At 37.1% G+C, this 19,136-nt stretch overlaps 1 protein-coding gene across 4 annotated transcripts; it reads left to right on the forward strand.

Annotated features, from left to right (window-relative positions):
- The first annotated feature begins 3,399 nt into the window (after positions 1–3,399).
- Positions 3,400–13,756, forward strand: LOC311506370 (nuclear GTPase SLIP-GC-like). 4 transcript variants are annotated; one of them, XM_084570303.1, is made up of 24 exons: positions 3,400–3,413; positions 3,589–3,628; positions 3,718–3,799; positions 4,077–4,189; positions 4,305–4,349; positions 4,466–4,495; positions 4,845–4,869; positions 5,004–5,081; positions 5,289–5,382; positions 6,763–6,979; positions 7,083–7,319; positions 7,948–8,148; positions 8,262–8,437; positions 8,913–9,006; positions 9,091–9,178; positions 9,268–9,389; positions 9,688–9,858; positions 9,942–10,096; positions 10,270–10,387; positions 10,648–10,756; positions 10,861–10,994; positions 12,237–12,318; positions 12,421–12,498; positions 12,718–13,756. In XM_084570303.1, the coding sequence occupies exons 3-23, from the start codon at positions 3,733–3,735 to the stop codon at positions 12,492–12,494; spliced, it is 2,430 nt and encodes an 809-aa protein (XP_084426429.1). In that variant the 5' UTR covers positions 3,400–3,413; positions 3,589–3,628; positions 3,718–3,732; the 3' UTR covers positions 12,495–12,498; positions 12,718–13,756. The 4 variants fall into 4 exon arrangements, with proteins under 4 accessions (XP_084426429.1, XP_084426430.1, XP_084426431.1 ...); XM_084570304.1 differs by lacking the exon at positions 3,400–3,413 and having other exon boundaries at positions 3,436–3,628; positions 4,466–4,486; XM_084570305.1 differs by lacking the exons at positions 3,400–3,413; positions 3,589–3,628; positions 3,718–3,799 and having other exon boundaries at positions 4,087–4,189; positions 5,004–5,040.
- The last annotated feature ends 5,380 nt before the right edge of the window (positions 13,757–19,136 follow it).

Raw genomic sequence — 19,136 nt, forward strand, 5'->3', positions numbered from 1 at the left:
GTTTTGCAAAACGTGTTCAAGCAATGGACAAAAACTGTAATTCCACCAGACATCTTGAACCTGTGTGAAAACTAACATCACAACAGCTATTTGTCAAGAGACTTTGAGTAAATCAGTTACACATACTGTTGTTATGATGTCCAATAAGTAATTTCTGACATCTGTGTGTTTCAATGAAAACACAGCATCTCAACAAAACACTAATGTGGATATGCGACAGGGGCATTCTTTGATTTCAGAATATTGTAACTTCTATCCTCACCTATAGAGGAACTACAGATTCATGGCTTATGCCTTTAACAATAAATGTTAATCAAAACTATATCAATTCTGAGTAATTAACAAGCAATATAAGCCCAAAAATTCAGCTGATGGGTAAGAATGTACTTCTCAATGACATGGGCTTGTCTTTTATGCTGGCTAAGCTACTGTAATGGGTGTGAATGGATGAAGTTGTCTGTTAACCCCTCACCCTTTTTTAGTGAAAACAAACCTATTCAGGCTGCTAATTTATAAACTGTAAACAATCATGAAACTGAATTGAATGGAAATGAACACAGACAGAGACAGGTGGCAGGTATTTTATTTTAAAACATTACCAGACATTAACATTTATCATTCATGTAGCCTGCCTCCTCAAAGACCGAAAAAAAAAAAATAGATCATAAAGCAGTTATATCAAAGAATATATAACTGATTTTCACTCTTGTCATCAATTAAATACCAGTCTGAATCAAACATTAAAAATTAATTATTAAAAAAGAAACATGTCTATACTTGAACATTTTTGATTACCACAGTATGGCATAATCCCCTGTCAGTCTCCATAACTGCCATACAACACAGCAACAACAACAAAATCAATATGGCACAGTAACGGTCTATTTCAGGAAGTTAGCTTTGAATGTTGTCTTTTGGCTCCAAGGAGTTTTTCCACTTTGTCCCACTGCAAGACAGACAGATAGATAGACAGCATTAAGTATTACTGTTAAATTTTTTGAAAATTATTGGAAAATGTACAGTTTCCAATGACACATTGATTCCTCAGTTATGCAGGCATTTTGTAATCAGAATACCTGGTAAAATGATCCACATTCTGTATATGTATGCAACAGCCTATATATGATGATGACGCGATAAATTAGTGTAGCCAAGTTAGATAAAAAAGTGCATTATGTAACACAGTATGCATGTAGTACACAACGTACATACTATGTAGTCAGGCACCTACAAGGTACAAACATGTCATTTTTTCAATTTGCAGTATAACATTACTCATAATGCTTCTAACATCAGAAATATAATGTACTGCAGAAACTTAGATTCGACTTTAAGTCCTTTTGATGCTGGATGACAACAGCAAAACTGTCCAATCAAGGAGCTACCTGTCTGTTTAACTTCATGTTTACCCCTTATTTTCCAGTCAATATCTTACTATTATATGCATGTTATGTTCCTTTGTAGAAATCATGGCCAGTCAAACATTGATGCAGGCTATGGGTTAAGAGATGGCTAGAATGAGACTGTTCTCACTGAAACAGTTTGATGGGTATTCATATAGTGATAATAAAACTGATGATACACTTTTAAATGAAGGCAAGCGTTGTTTTAATGCATGTAGTGGATTAATCCCCGCAATCCGCAATACTCTCCTGTTACCGGTAGGAGCGCTATTACAAGAAACGCTCCAATGGGTCGCATTCGAGAGCGTACAAACGACCTATGCGGTTGTATAAATTGGAGGGCTTGTTGGTCATTTCTTAAATAACCATGTCTAAAGACACATCCTGTGATCGTGGAAAAGATGTTAGTCTGTTTGAGAAGAGTCAAATCATTGGCAAGCAGAGAAAACAGAGAAACTACTAAAACTGGGTTAAGACCTGTCCAACGCATTAAAACTGGAAGGATAGTGGGGAACGATCGTCTTTGAGGAAGAAATGTGGTCAGAAAAAAATCCTGATCACTTAAACGTTTGGTGAAATCAAATCAAAGAAAAACAACAGTAGAACTCAGGTCTATGTTTAATAGTGAAAGTAAGAGCATTTTCACACGTACATTGTGAAGGGAACTCAAGGGATTGGGACTGAACAGCTCTGTAGCCTTAAGAAAACCACTAATCAGTGAGGGTAACTGGAAAAAAGGCTTCAGTTTGCTAGGAAGGATAAAGATTGGACTCTGGAGCAATGGAAGAAGGTCATGTGGTCTGAATATAATTTGGAATTAGATGACAACTTTTGTGTGAGAGACCGTTTCTAAAATGTATTTATAATGTAACAGGAGTGTAAAATATAGTAAAAATGTTACTGTTATTACTACTATTATTATTTCCTATTTATTTTTATCACCGTAGAAGAATTTTACTGTTGGATGTCAATGAGTACAATTCAGCTACACCACATGGAGGCAGCAAAGACTTCGACTGGCCAACTTTGGCTGCTGGCGTTGATACTGCAAACAACATGAAGCCTGCTGCTTTGTGGAACGGCCTCATATTTAATCAGGAGGCAAAACAGAAGTTACTCAAATGTTAGCTTCTACGGCAGCCATATGTCAAAAGTACTATTATTGTCAAACAATCCATGGATCTCTGGAGAGTTTTTACTTTGCTGATGAGCTATTTTGGACTGTGTGAACTCTCAGTAGACAGATATTCATATCACATCAAAAGCTGTACAGTCAGAAGAACTCAAGTTTAACATTTTTTAAGTGATAACTAGAAAGTTGAATTAAATTGATGAGTAGTGTTCAGGTACAGCTATGAAAACAAACACACTTAAAAGAGTTTAAAATGAAACCAGTCATTTCAATTTTACCATGCATGGTACTTAAGTAATAAACCTCCACCTTTCTTCAGTTCAGAGGAACACATTTTATTGATGTTTGCTCAAATATAATGGAATCTTGCTCAATTTTGTTTTGTGGGGAAAGAGAAACATACTCTGGTTGAAACTGGAGACAGTACACTGATCAAGTGGAGACATTTTTGTGCATAAAAGAAAAACAAAGTAGCTGACAGTAACAATGCACTCCATCCACAACTGAATATACTGTATTATGGAAATACAAAGTTAAGCATTTAGATAATGTAAAGAGGCCTGCTGTGCTGTTTTCTCACTACTTTGCATTGTTTCAGTCACTAACATGTTTTAGTTTTTTAACAGAAACCCTGATCTTCAGGCCATCCAGAGTGAAAACAGTGAAACTCAAAGCTTTTAAGTGTGATTTTTCTTTTTGTTTCCTTTTTCACCAAGCTGAAAGTAAAGATTCCTTCATGGGGTAATTCATTAATTGTTGTTGCTTGTCCTCACCATACTCACTAGTCAAGGCACATCCATCTGCCCTACAGTAACCTCAGCACTCCCACACCCATCTGTTCCTTTGTTCATCATTTCCTGATCAGCCTCTATGAACAGGTCTGATTCCACTTACTCTCTGTCGGATGGTCTATTGTACCAGCTGAGAAGCAACTTTTTTGCCTTGGTTTTACAGTTTAATACGTTTTTGGTAACTGTATGATTTTGACTTCCTGCTTGTTATTGGACTTTGTCTTCATCCACCTCTCTGTTTTTACTTCCCTGTTGAATTCAGTCCTCTCCAGCGTACCTTGTAATCTTCTTGTCAATAACAGGTAAGCTGTTTGAACTTTTAAACTGAATGAATCACTGTGTAAAATGGCATCCACTGTGACTGATTAGAACATTACAATATATTTTTCAGTTTCTGTTACTGGCCATGGATGATTTTGTTTGTAACAAACTAACTGAATGGGGTCTGAGTGATTGGATCAATAAATTTAAAGGTAAAGTATTAGCACTCATACTTGTGCACAGACGCTATAAAATATTCAGGTGATTTACTCAAACTGAAACATAACTTCTACTAATCTACAGACAAATTCTGCCACTTGTCTCGTCTGTGTACAGAGAGTATAAAAGCACTTACAGTAAAACATCTGCATTTCACACAAAACAAGAGACATGCTTCATAAAAACCAAACAGAAAAAAAATATTAGGAGATGACAATTCTTGTTTCTGCACTACTAAGCTGAACTAAATACTGTATGTTTTTATTACAGAACAAAAGATTGATGAAGAAAGTTTATGTTGTCTTGATGATCAAGCTGTTAATGAGTTATTCACAGAAATTGGGCCACGAGCAAAATTTAAGAAGAGACTCAAACTATTAAAGGTAATGTTTTGAAGACACTTTGCACATTTGGCTTCTCTTTGCATGTTGGTGCAAGTGAAGAAACAAATAAAAGATTATGATATATAACAGACATGTTGATATTTTCTTGTCATAGGGAGAACAAAACACAACTCAGGAAAGAAATGATGTTTCTGTTCAAGTAGGTTAAATACAGTTTCATGCTGATTATGTATGATCTATGATAGAGATTATATTGTCAGTGTCTACTCAAACTTTTGCAAGACCTTGAACTTATTTTATCTGTCGTGTAAACAGGAACATGAAGAAGAACCCGAGGTGTGTGAGGTAAGGCATGTAATAAGTGAACTTTACTCTAATCCTCATACATATGCATTTGAGGAACTTAAGTGTCCTGTGACAAAGTCATCCTCCCCTGGATAATTATTTACTGTTGTTTACTGATCAACAAGGATGATGAATGTGATCAGTGTTGAGTCATTTGCTGCACTCAACCTCCCAGACACTGCCAAGCTCGTCCTGAATTTGATGAGACCATAAGTTCATACTTCAGTCTGTGAATTCCAAACATATGTGTTCAAGACTGTTGCTCTTTCTAAACTTGTGTGAATAAACAATTTCTTGTATAATCAAGTATTATTTCTTGAGTCAATTATTTGTTTCTGTTCATTCTCAGGTTTTGCCATCGACAAGTGTCAAAGGTGAGATGCACATGTAATAGTTATATACTATATTTTTATAGTATATTTATACTGCATGTAAGTTTTCCAGGCAGCATTTATAATAATAACAAAACAACTCCTTTTTTATTTTATTTATTTTTTTTTTTTTTAAGCCAAGAGACATCTGGACCCTCCTAGCGAGTCAAGCAGGTGGGAATCACCAGCTAAACGACAACGTGACACATACTCGGGTATTAACACTACTTTCTCTCTGTTCATTTTCACAAAAGTTTCCCTAAATGTCTGTGAAGGTTCTCAGTCATCCAGGTTGTGATATATCCAAAAAAGGTTTAAAAAAGGCAACTCTACAAGTCTAGTTGCCTTTTTTAAATCTTTTTTGAAAGTTTCCCTAAGTATACAGGTCCTTGCTAAACAGTTCTTTACGTTTACACTGACAGAAGCAATCATACTGTCTGAAGTGAAAAAAAAAATGGGATACGTCCATTCAAGACTACACAACCAAGACAACCCAAAGCTGAATGCTTTCCTGAAGTGAGTATTATGTTTTCCATAATCTGCGAAACTGTAAAATGGTCTCAAGACATAACGTGAATTAGCTTGACTTTATAAGTGCGGGCAAAATTAGATTGATAAGTTAACTCTTAACTATTAGATTAATTCGCTGATGCTTTATTTAATATTACATTCATTTGTCCATAGAATGCCATCGCAACAGCGTTATGTTTAGTATTCCTTTATAGACTATGAACTTCCCAGACTGCTGCTATTTGTTGCTAAATTCAATATCCGCGTTATTACAGTAATTTAAAGATGGCCTGATACGAAACGCATGATCGTATTTTATGTGCATACAATTCATATACAGGTTATCTCCTTAATGTAATTACACAATACGATTGTTTCCAAAGGATTTGCATTTTTAAATAAAAAATCCATTTAAATTTAAATTTAAGCAGGATATTCAACATACAGTATGTTGCAGTTATGTAGAATTAAAGGGGAATTACTGTTTTTACAACCTGGACCTTATTTCTGGCATAAAATACGATCGTTTACTCACCCATACAACTTTGGTGTCATTTGGAATTGTTCGGATGATATTTAGATCCGTGTACATCTATATAGTGGGAGTGATTGGGGCACCGCAACACAGCCTCTAAATAACGCATTATCTGCCGCGAAACTCGTTCATTTCACCAATATTTTGTTATTATACGCTAGTGCTATTCCCTGTTGAGCCTGGAGTTACCTGGTATTTATTTGCGGACGTGCAGCGGTTTGTTGTTCTTTGGTCAGCTGTTCCTCTCTCCGCCTCCGCATCCTCCTTTCAACAAACTCCTCATCCGTATACTCTGGCTCAAAACGGTAAGGACGTCCATCATGAACTAAATCGCCGTCCCCAACCTCAGAATCAGAAAAAAATATTCACCCATGTTGCAAAAAACTAGCAGTAGCAAATTACAGGAGGTGACATCATCTCAGAGGTGACATCATCCAGGTCAGAGGTTAGTAGGTCACTCTACAGACCCCAGATGATGATAACAGGTAACTCCGGACTCAACAAGGAATAGCACTAGCGTATCATAACAACATATTAGTGAAATTAATGAGTTTCACAGCAGATAATGCGTTATTTAGAGGCTGCGTTTCGGTGCCCCAGTCACTTCCACTATATGGATATACACAGATCTAAAATATAGTCCAAGTGACTCCAAATGACACCAAAGTTATATGGGTGAGTAAACGATCGTATTTTATGCCCGAAATAAGGTCCAGGTTGTAAAAAAACCTAAAAATTCCCCTTTAATAGGCCTATATTCTCATCAGTAAAAACTGCATAAACTTGATCTTTATCTCATGTATACGACTGTGAAACTCAGTAGCCCTAACCCTTAAACTCTTGTACAACAGGAAGAAAATTAATGAATTGCAGACAGACAAGAGGGAGTTGGTCGGTGTCTTTGGTAAAAGTGGGGCTGGAAAGAGCTCTTTGATAAATGCCATCATTGGAGAGAAGGATCTTCTGCCAACAGGAAGTATCAGTGCATGTACCACGGTCATGATTAAAGTCGAGGCTAACATGCGCAACTCAAAGTATGAGGCAGACATTGAGTTCATTACAAAAGAGGTAAAACTTTGAATAAACCAGTACTGAATTATATTGGTTGCACTGCATGTAAGCAAGCATTCATGTGTTAAAATGTAAAGATGTAATAACTTTGTTCTTTCAGGAGTGGAAAGAGGAATTGTGGTCCTTGGATCAGTTGCGTGGTGATAATGCAAATCAGGAAATGGATGATGATGATGATGATGATGATGATGATAGTTTTGACTTTGCCGAAAAGCTGTCTGCGGTGTATGGAGAAGAATATAAAAACAAGACCTCTGAAGAACTCATGGACAACAAATATTTCAAAGAAATTCCAGAGTTTCTTCATTCCAGCAGAAAGACTTTCACATGCCAATCAGTAAGAGACAAAAATTAATGGAAATAATTCTTGCCAGTTTGATGTCATCAGATATTTTGCAGTTATTGTTCCTGTTACAGTGGTACAGCACCATATCCAATTTACCCTTCATAGGAAAACGTTTCTGTAAATGCATTTACATGTAATCAGGTCTTATTGAGATACATTGGCAGGGCTCTCAGTGCTACTTTATTCTCAGTTCATCACATCTACTGGTTAGATGGGTTGGAGAATTAAATTTTCAACATTTTGGTTTTACTATTTAGACGATCTGGATTTGTCTGTGAAGATTCTCAGTTCTCCAGGTCATGGTATATCCAAAAAGCGTTTACAAAAAAGGCAACTAGACTTGTATATTTATTTATTTATTTATTTTTTTTTTTTGAGAAAAAAACGTTTCACCACTTCACTTCTCAGAACTGAAGAAGCTACTCGGATGAGTGGTGAAACGTCTTCTCAAAAAAGTCCAGTTGCCTTTTTTGGGGGGTAACCATCTGGATTTCATTTTAACTTTCACTGGCAGTGTTTCTCAGTTGCTCTTCTACCTTATCATAATTTGCTTGATTGCATTTTAAAGGAGCAAGTGAAATTCTTGCATTCATTTACTTTTGTTATTTGTTTGTTACAGGCTAAAGAGCTATCTGCAAAGTTAGTCAAATACACAAGAAGTGACTCAAAGCAAAGAAAAGATGTAAAGAAGCTGTATTGGCCACTAGTGAAGTGTGTGACTGTCAGGGTGCCAGAGAATGATCTTCTCCAACATGTTACACTTGTGGACCTTCCTGGAAATGGAGACTGTAACAAGAGCAGAGATAAAATGTGGAAAGAGGTAATGTATGCACATGTAGAGTGTTGTGTTATCAGCAATGTCAACTTAATGTAAAAAAAAAAAAGCATTCATGATTAGTTGTTCATAACTAACATGCTATTACATCCTTCCAGATCGTTGGAAAGTGTTCCACTGTGTGGATTGTCACTGATATTACACGAGCAGCATCAGAAAAAGAACCCTGGGAGATCCTGAAAAATGCCAGTAGCATCATGGGAAATGGAGGGGAGTGTCAGCACATTCACTTCATCTGCACCAAGTCTGATAATATTGGAGATTCAAGAAATTAGTAAGTAAATTAAAAGGCCAAACTGATCATCATTAACGCAACACGATACATGTAATACATTTATGACTCACCTTATGGCGTTTATGACCGCCGTTTCCATTACCATAATTCCTTATGGCTAAACCCATCACTAAAAGGCCACAACAAAAACACCTTCAGGGATCCAGGCTTTCACTGAATCCTTAAATAACTGTCTAGCTTTGTCTCTGTTTTCTCAATAATCATTACCACGATAGATCTTTCCAAGTAACTCGCAGACTTGTAAAGATAAATAACAATTTATGGTTGTTCAAGTTTAGTATGTTTTGTGAAATATATTGAATTGATTTGCCATTAATGATACTATATGTATAAATCATTATTTTAGATGATCTGCTAATGGGGAGAAGTTTAGCAAAAGATGTGATGTTTAAATTTTATCAGCTCTGTAGATGTATCTGAGATGCCATTTTTTTCATATATCTTTTTCTTGTAGTTCAGCAGCTGATATTCATGACCTTATATTGAAGAGAAACAAGCAAGCCAAGGAAGAAGTGATGAATAAATTCAACAAGCAAAACAAGATTAAGGTAATTTTTACAGCATATTGATATATCTAATAATGATTTTCTACAACTGCAAGCATCCCTTAAAATTAAAACCTCTTACCCCAGAAACACTTCAGTGACAACTGCTTTGAAGTGTTCACAGTGAGCTCCAATGAGTTTCCAGAGGGACAATGTCTAAGGCCAGTTGAGACTGGTACGTCAACTCTCAATACACTAAGAGACTACGTATAGATCAAACATAAAACTCTGTTTATTTATTTTATTATCATAATTTTTTCACAGAAATACCCAAACTTCAGGATTTTTTGCAAAATCTCAATGATTGCCACTCAGAGACTTTAAACTATGTGTCTGGAGCTTATGGGATTCTCTCTTTGATTCAAGGAGCCCACCGTAGAGAAAGGGTAAGATCAATAAAGCAAAGTTTATTCTCTACAATTACAGAAAATAGTAATATTCATATCACATAAGAAGTTTTTAGTGAATATCGCTCAGATGACATGTAGACATGGTAAAGTCAGATCTACAGTATGTGGAGCTACATTTTAACTAAAGTGTAAAGTTTGTAGAAGTTGGTAGTTGCAACTATTTTGTTTAATGTGTTACTTGAAAGAAAAAAAATCAACAGAAATTTTACTAATACAGCATAAGCAGCATTTGTAGTTTTATCGCCTTAAATAATGTGTCATGTTTTGATTTCAGGCTAGCAGAACAGATGTGTGTGCAAACCTTGAAGTAAACATGAGCAATCAACTTGACCAAGTCAAAAAAACTATGGAAGAAGCTAAGAAGGCTTTTGAAAAATGCCTCAGTGCGGGGGTTGAAAAATCAAAAAGTTCTTGTGAAAGAGAACTGAAGTCTTTCTTATCTTCTGTATGTATTTGAATTACAAACATTGAGTCAGTGTTGAATTGATGTGAATATGTATTAAAACAAAAATATCTATTTTGTCTCAGAGAAAAGACGGACGTGGTTTTCACAGGACACTGAAATGTGTAGTTCAGAACAATGGCATCTACAAACCAAAGAAAGGGACACCAATAAATCTCAACATGAAGTTGTCTTCACACCTGACTGACAGCATTGATGAGGAATTCAAGAGGATCTTTCCGTAAGACCTGTTTAATAAGGGCATAAAACTATTTGTTGACCCCAAAAGTACACAACAGGCAAATTCTACAATAATCAAATTATACTGTATTATTTAAAAAAAAAAAAAAAAAACATAACAAATGTGTTAATGGTTCCTTTCATGAAACATTTCAACATGCCAACATGTTTCAGAAATGACAGAAAATGTGAACCATTCAACGGAGTCATCAGTAGGTTCTCACTCAACACAGGCGAGCTGATTCAGAAGTACAAAGATGTGGAACTGCAGCTGATATTTCTGCAGACAGAGGTAAAGAATGGAAACTAGAACCATCCTGTTCACTGGTTATTTACAGTACAAGCTTTTCTGTCACTTAAAACTGAGATGTTCGTTGAAAATCAAGTCCTTGCTCTTCAGGTAAATGTGAATGTACAGTGACTGATAAACACACACATAACTCATGACAATAAAAAACAAATAATGAAAAGGATGAGCCTTATTTTTGTTATGTATGTGTATACTATTGTATTGGAAATGTAACTTTTACGAAAAGATTTCATCTCTCTTAGGAAGAAAAGATGAAGACAAAGCTAATATCAATCATCCGGAACAGTAAGAAAACCATCTACAACAGTCTGACAGACACAATTGAGACAACCATGAAAGAGTGCTATGACAGTAAGCCAATCACAATTACCTAGCAACATAACAAGTAATATTAATACAAATATGCATCAACACATTGAGTTTAAAAACTAAGTCATGAAACTATTTGATTTTAGGAGCAGCTAGTTTCAGAGGACAGCACACACTGAAAAACATGAAGGAGACCATGGAGAGCCATGTACAAGATTCAAAGAACATCATGTTTGAGCTGGCAAAAAATGTTATGTTGAACCAACTGAACCAGCTGGAGGTATGTCACCAAAAAAAAAGGTCACACACTCTAATATTTCGTTGTACCGCCTTTAGCTTTGATTACAGCGTGTATTCACTGTGGCATTGTTTTGATAAGCTTCTTCAATGTCACCAGATTTATTTCCATCCACTGTTGCATTCATTTTTCACCAAGATCTTGTATTGATGATGGGAGAGTCTGACCACTGCACAAAGCCTTCTCCAGCACATCCCAAAGATTCTCAATGGGGTTAAGGTCTGGACTCTGTGGTGGCCAATCCATGTGTGAAAATTATGTCTCATGCTCCCTGAACCACTCTTTCACAATTTGAGCCCCATGAATCCTGGCATTGTCATCTTGGAATATGCCCGTTCCATCAGGGAAGAAAAAATCCATTCACGGAATAACCTGGTCATTCAGTATATTCAGGTAGTCAGCTGACCTCATTCTTTGGACACATAATGTTGCTGAACCTAGACCTGAGCAACTGCAGCAACCCCAGATCATAGCACTGCCCCTCAGGCTTGTACAGTAGACACTAGGCATGATGGGTGCATCACTTCATCTGCCTCTCTTCTTACCCTGATGCCCCATCACTCTGGAACAGGGTAAATCTGGACTCATCAGACCACATGACCTTCTTCCATTGCTCCAGAGTCTAATCTTTATGCTCCCTAGCAAATTGAAGCCTTTTTTTCCGGTTAGCCTCACTGATTAGTGGTTTTCTTAAGGCTACACAACTGTTCAGTCCCAATCCCCTGATTTCCCGCCTTATCAAACAGACTAAGATAATTTCTCACTACCACGGGATGTGTCTTTCGATAGGGTTGTTTAAGAAATGAGAAGCTACTCATTGCATCAGTTGGGGTTAAATAACCTGTTGCAGTAATTGCCATTCAGTAGTTATCCAATAGGAGGCTTGTACCTATTTGCTTAGTTAAGTCCAGGTGACTTTCTTTTTTAGCCAGGCAGTGTATAATGAGCTTGTAAAACATATTGTGCTGCACATCTCTTTTTATCCACTATTCACATGAGACCTTCTTCTGTATTCAAGTGGAATATGTGTCATTGTTGGAAGTGTTTCAGCTACGACAGCAGAAACTTTTACATTTCACTAGTTATTGGACCCAGTATTTTCATTGATCTAAGACCGAAAGACACAAAAGCCCAACCGCTAATTCTTGTGTGATTTAATGAAGCCTGTTTAGTGTTCAGCTCTTTGGTGACTGATAATTAATACAGATTTTGATGCTGAATTAGGAGGACATCTTGAAGACACTGGAGACTACTATGAGGGAATCTATTGACCTCTCACTCAAGACAGATGACCACTCAATCCCAGGTAAAAGGAAGATAAAATAATAAATAATTCATATAGTGCACCAAGAATAATGTAAAAATGAGATTTATAAATCAATGATATTACAATACTTTTGTTTTTTAGATGTTTCAGATGAGCTTGCAATGGTGAAGAAACGCTATGATGAACTGAGAGGCATCCCTCGTGAAGAAAACTAAACAGGTAAAAAATTTCTTAGCATGTCAATATTATTGTAATGTATTCGGAACTTTTTTGAATAATGTTATTTCATGATGGACCCAGCTGTTGCATGGAATAATAGACATATTCACAGGTGCATTTTAACAAAGATGTTGCTTCATGCTGTGTCTTTTACAGACAATAAGATATTTTGTCCTGGTGTTAACAGTTTTCCTTACATTTTTCATGACAAATATTAAGGTATGATTCGTGTGCTGGTCATGAGGAAAAAACAGCAGAGGCCTGGTCACTCATCGAACCCTAAGGTAATCCAGCGCCTCTGGATTAGGTCTCAGTAATTTTGTCATGTTGTTCTCCATGTTTCAGGTGTTGTTCTGATGTGTGGTTTGATTGTGTTTGTGAATTTCATTTTTGTCGAGTCTTGTATTGACTTTCATTTAGAGTTTTACCACATTACATGTATTTGAGTTTAGTGTGGGTTCACTGGGATGGGAGTGCTGCCTTTCTTGCTACTGTTTCTTCAGGTTAATCCACAAATATTGCTTACCACCAAATAGTTTCGATACGTGAGAAATGCAAAAAAATAATAATGAAAGTAGTAAACCACTGGCTTCTAGGGGTTGTACCAGCTGGTCCACTAGTTGACTTTACTTCTGTGCCGTGACGCTTTAAGCAGGAAGTCAACTAGTCACTGATCACATGACAATAACGACATGGATACCTCCTAGAAGATGAGCCCAATACTTCATTGCTCTGAAATACAACTAAAGTACTACTACAATGCACACTCACCTGAAAAGGCATCCACTAACACTAACAAGAGGAACGGTCCAAATTCTCTCGACCTAAGTCAATTAATAACTTCACCAAACGTCCTGCGGTAACAGAGAGAAGGAGACTGCACATAGGAGGAGGCTTGACATAGGAGGAGGCCGACGGTAGTTTGTGTTCAAGCTTCAGTAAACTTGTAGAAAAGCCTAGCTTTGTTTGTGTGAAACGCTACAATATGTATTCAGGTCAAGAACATTGATTTCATTGTTGCATAGTATTACTTTCTACTGTGTTTTTATGTGTGACGCCATCAACTTGTAGACATCGACTTGACTTTTACCACATATCAATCGACTTCAGAAAAGTCGTTCAACCCCTAGTGGCTTCTTAGTGAAGACTAATATCATTCATTTTTTTTATCACTTTTGTTTTGTTTTTGTGCCTTCATCACTAATTCTGAACGTAAACCTGTATTTGATTTGACATGCTGTTCAATAATAAATCTTGGATGAAAGTGCAGTACTCTTTCTTTCTTTGGAAAATGGCACAAAAAAAAAGTTATGTTCTCCATAACATCAGTTTAGATTGTAAGGTTAAAAACATGTTTGTTCTTGCCTATTGCTTAATTTTTTACCTAAAACCAATTTCTTGACATTAAAGGGGAATTACCGTTTTTTACAACCTGCACCTTATTTCTGGCATAAAATATGATCGTTTACTCACCAATATAACTTTGGTGTCATTTGAAGTCGTTCGGACGATATTTAGATTAGGGATGGCTCGATCCGATACTTGGGATCGGTATCAGTCCAATATTGGTCAAAATTTCAGGATCGAACATTGAAAAAAATAACTATAGCGGTCCGATCCGATACCTAAGCCCAAATGCTCAACTTAACTTTGCGCGACATGCCGTAAACAGAGAGCATCTGCTGCAAGCGTGTGTAAACAGAACGTCGTGACAGTGAATTAGCCGAGCGCTCTTATCATGTCAGCTGTGTGGAGTTACAAGGAAAAGAAAAGTTAAACAGCCGAATGCAACTTGTGCAACGCGAGTGTCTCAAGCGGTGGCAGCAGCACTGGACGCATGTTAGTATATAGGACTAACATGTGTTTCCTTTAGAAACTGCTTTTTGCTCAATACCTAAAATAAAAAGGAGACGCACATTATGGGAAATCATGTTTTTTCTTTAAAATATTCATATAAAATAGAGTGTGCATATAATGGCTATGAAAAAAGGTGTGTCTGGTTAGTCCTATATAGGATAACTATTCTGCATTGGTTTGTAGTCACTAGGTCACATGGCTTGGGAGGTATTGAAAAAAAGGAAACAGTTTCTTATAGGAAATCATGTTTTTTCTTTAAAATATTCATATAAAATAGAGTGTGCATATAATGGCTATGAAAAAAGGTGTGTCTGGTTAGTCCTATATAGGATAACTATTCTGCATTGGTTTGGAGTCACTAGATTACATGGCTTGGGAGGTATTGAAAAAAGGAGACCGTACATTATGGGAAATCATGTTTTTTCTTTAAAATATTCATATAAAATATAGTGTGCATACAATGGCTATGAAAAAGGGTGTGCCTGATTGCTCCCATATAGGAGAACTATTCTGCATTGACTTGCAATCTGTAGGTCAGATGATGTCCAAGCTATTGACAAAAAAAGACTATGAAGGTAATTGAGAAGGTACTTTATAGACGGTCCCTAAGTAGGTCTGCTGGGTGCTATAGGAGACGGGCTGGGAGCAAGGAGACGGGCTATCTGTTTGTACACTGCCTGCCAACACTTGGTGAAACCGGCTACAATGAATATCCGAATATCTGTCGAACGTCCAACATCAGACTAACTTCACCTCGGTACGCAACCGTTTGTAACAGTTATTTAAATGTGGCGAGGGTGAATGAATTATTATAGTAGAGGAAATGACCGACAACGCCACCTAGGGAATTGCACCCCAGGAAATACTACTTCAAAACTGTAATGATTAAAAAGCACACAGATTCGTTTCTGAGACAGACAGAGACGTATTTTTGAAAAGCAAAACAAATTTTATTAACATTAATAATAAAATAAACAGAGACTGGAACTGCTGAGGAGAAAATAAATCAACAAGACATTAAGGGAACTGAAATCTCTTTATTATAATCACTAAAAAAGGGCCCTAACATTCAAATCTAAAACTAGGTGAAAATATGTTAAGAATGTTTAAAATTACCAATTCAACATAAACTACCGAAACTAAAGAAAAGTGAGTGGAGGCCACCTATAGAGTGAGGCAGACTACACTGAGGAGTGCCTAGGGGTGCTACCACTACTCACCTCGTGAAACACAGCAACACAACAATCCTCACAGCAAATATGGTGCAGTCTACAATCGTGTCCCGGTGCTTCTACTCACATGCTTAAGTGTAGGAACCTCACCAGGGGTGCCTAGCCTCACTACAATGTGGCACTCCACTACACTGAAAAAGAATAGCAAAACAATTACAAACAAGTAAACAACTAAATGAATGAACGAATGAACCCAGTTGGTTTTAACAATATAATCAAAATAATAACTCAACCAAAAGAGTCATGAAGCCCAACAGGGGTAAACAAAACCAAACAAAGGGCAAAGCAGGGATAAAATGAGCACGATGAAAGGGCTCATCACTAAGGGCAAAACAGCAGCAGGTAAAATGAAGTGAACCTACAAAAAGCAAAGAACTAGTTAGCCTGGTTCATTGTGCTGCAAACGATCATATAGGGGCCATAACCCTACTCACCACCTTGTATAGGGCACTAACCTCAGCTTGCAGGGGACAACAATGGGGCTTGCACACAGCAACGTCAGACCATACTAAAATAAGGGAGCCAGTTAGTCAATCCTGCAGTAAGAAACTTATTAGGTACATATAATGCCAAGACACCTACTTGCAAAACACCAAACACTGGGCCACCACAGACAACAGGACAGAAGCAGAGAGAGAGTGATCACAGGCCACAGGTGACCTATATAACCTGGTCTTAATTGAGGGAGCGGTCTAGGAGGAGTCAGGCCTGAGGCCACACCCACAAACAACAACAACAGAAGCTTTCCCACTACATAAAGTTAGCAGTCACTTAAAGCAGCTATATATCCTACAGCAAGGGTGCCCATTACGTCGATCGATCGACGTAATGGTAGATCGCGTCCCATTGAAAAAAAATATATATACACATGTTTTAGATGTTAGTCTGGCTTAACAATTATCTGTTGCGCCGCCAAAACAAACAGGAAGACAAACGTTCATCTTTATTTATTTTTACTTTATATTTGCAACATACCCTCAGTTCAGCGGCACACATCCACAGCCAGGCACAACTTCAACCACAACAACTCAAGACTACCGTCTTTCTTAAAGAGACAGTGCTATTTTTCTAAAGGTGCAGTGTGCCCGTTTTTCTTGATAAAAATAAAAACAAAGATGGATAGAGCTTTTAACACTGTAGCACCAATCAGTATGACTTAGGATAGGTAGATCACTTTGACTTGGTCATTGTAAAAGCAGCTTGCAAGCCAAAGAAGTGTGGGCACCCCTGTCCTATAGTCTTCAATGTAACATTGGAACTGAGTCCATTCTATATCTAGTTTGATATGGGTGTTTTACATACAATTCAACCCCAGAGGTTACATGTGAAAGAAGAAACATTCAAGTTTGCAGTTTGCACTGATTTGAAGTTTAAATAAAGAGCTTATGGCTTGAGGCACATCGTGGGCTATTTTATTTCTTCCCTTAGGGGAGCAGAATATTTGTTGCACAGTTTGACCATGGTGTTTTTAGATGTCCATATTAAGCAAAGTACATCTATACAAACAATATGTATTATTAACAACTTAACAGAGGAGAAAAGGTATCGGATTGATATCGGTATCGGCAGATACTCCAAGTTGCAGTATCGGTATCGGTATCAGACATGAAAAAGTTGTATCGAGCCATCCCTAATTTAGATCCACCTATATCCATATAGTGGGAGTGACTGGGGCACCAACGATGACATCATCCGGGTCAGAGGTTAGTAGTTCAATCTTCATGATAACAGGTAACTCAATCATTTTGGTCAAAAGTTGGTAATTATTATTTTCATGTAATTTGCTACTGCTGGTTTGTCCACAACCTCAGAATCGGAAAAATATTCAGCCATGTCGCAAAAAAACTCGCAGTAGCAAATTACAGGTAAACAAGCCGACCGTCGCAGGTGCGCACGGCGCTCAGAGATGACATCATACAGGTCAGAAGACATCATCCCGGGTCTGTAAGTCAATCTACAGACCCCGGATGACGATAACAGGTAACTCTGGACTCAACAGGGAATAGCACTAGAGTATCATGACAAAGTATTGGTGAAATGAACAAGTTTCGCGGCAGATAATGCGTTATTTAGAGACTGCGTTTCGGTGCCCCAGTCACTCTCACTACATGGATACGTATATGCAGATGTAATTATCTCCCGAAGGAATAAAGTGAGTAAATGACTGTATTTTATGCCAGAAATAAGGTCCAGGTTGTAAAAAAACAGTAGTTCCCCTTTAAGATAAATAAATATATTTGATAAATGCCATCTTTGGAGAGAAGGATCTTCTGCCAACAGGAGAGATCAGTACATGTATCACGGTCATGATTAAAGTCGAGGCTAACATACACAACTCAAAGTATGAGGCAGAGATCGAGCTCATTACAAAATAGGTAAGATGGTCACATGTTTTTGTCTTTGCTTGAAGCATTGAAACATTGTGAAAATGCAGGCACTGGTTACTCTGCACACCATTTAAATATGTAATTCATTTTGGTCTTTCGGTTACAATTGTGGTCCCCGGATCAGTTGCATGGGGATAATGCAAATCAGGAAAAGGGTGGTGGTGATGATGACGATGATGCCAAATATGACATTGATGAAAAAGCTGTCAGTGCTGTATGGAGAAGAATATAATAACAAGACCTCCAAAGAACTCATGGACAAGAAATATTTAAAAGAAATTCCAGAATTTCTCCATTCCGGAAAAAGACTTTGCCATGTGAATCAGTAAGAGAAATATTTTTAGAACCGGTCTTACCGATCCAATAATGTATGTGTGTAACTGTCAAGGTGCCAGGGAATTAGTTTTTTTGTGGACCTTCCTGGAAATAGAGGTTGTAACAAGAGCAGAGATCAACGTAATTCATTTGTAATTGTGCAGTAATGTCACAGTTATTTAATTGTTCATAATTAACATGTGTGGATTGTCACTGATATTACACAAGCAGAATCAGAAAAAGAACCCTGGGAGATCCTGAAAAATGCCAGTAGCATCATGGGAAATGGAGGAGAGTGTCAGCAGATTCACTTCATCTGCACCAAGTCTGATCATACTGGAGATTCAAAAAATTAGTAAGTAAATTAAAAGGCCTAAATAAATAATTAAACCTGATGCATGTTGTGACAAGAACACAACTGGACTGGATACTATTGCTGTGGTACAGGTAACACTGGTAAAATACTTACAGGAATAGAAAGTTTCATGACTAATCCTAGCACTGATGTCAAGTGGCAAGCACAACTTGCCTGTCATCTCTAAACTTAATTAGCCCAAAGCTTTATGGCTATACCAAGCAGTCAAATGAACAAAGTGCCTTGAAAATGCATGTCTTACCTAATTAAAAAAAAAACTGAGTACAAGGTAAAAAAAAAAAAAAAGTAGTTATTAGTGCTATATCTGAGATGCCACTAAATACATTATTTTTTCTTATAGCACAGTGCCACTTCTCATGAAGGGCCTGCCTGGCACGTAACAGATCAGTTGGACAAGAAGATGAAACACCAATCAACCATAACATTATGACCTCTGACTGGTGAAATGAATAATGATAGAAAAATACTACT

The sequence above is a fragment of the Chelon labrosus genome (assembly GCF_963514085.1).
Source record: "Chelon labrosus genome assembly, chromosome: 21".
NCBI lineage: Eukaryota > Metazoa > Chordata > Actinopteri > Mugiliformes > Mugilidae > Chelon > Chelon labrosus.

Excerpts from the sequence above, each read along its gene's own strand:
- LOC311506370 (XM_084570303.1), top strand. The coding sequence starts at position 3,733 with ATGGATGATTTTGTTTGTAACAAACTAACTGAATGGGGTCTGAGTGAT. Across the intron at positions 10,388-10,647 it reads TGATATTTCTGCAGACAGAG|GAAGAAAAGATGAAGACAAA; the intron begins GTAAAGAATGGA and ends CATCTCTCTTAG. Across the intron at positions 10,995-12,236 it reads ACCAACTGAACCAGCTGGAG|GAGGACATCTTGAAGACACT; the intron begins GTATGTCACCAA and ends ATGCTGAATTAG.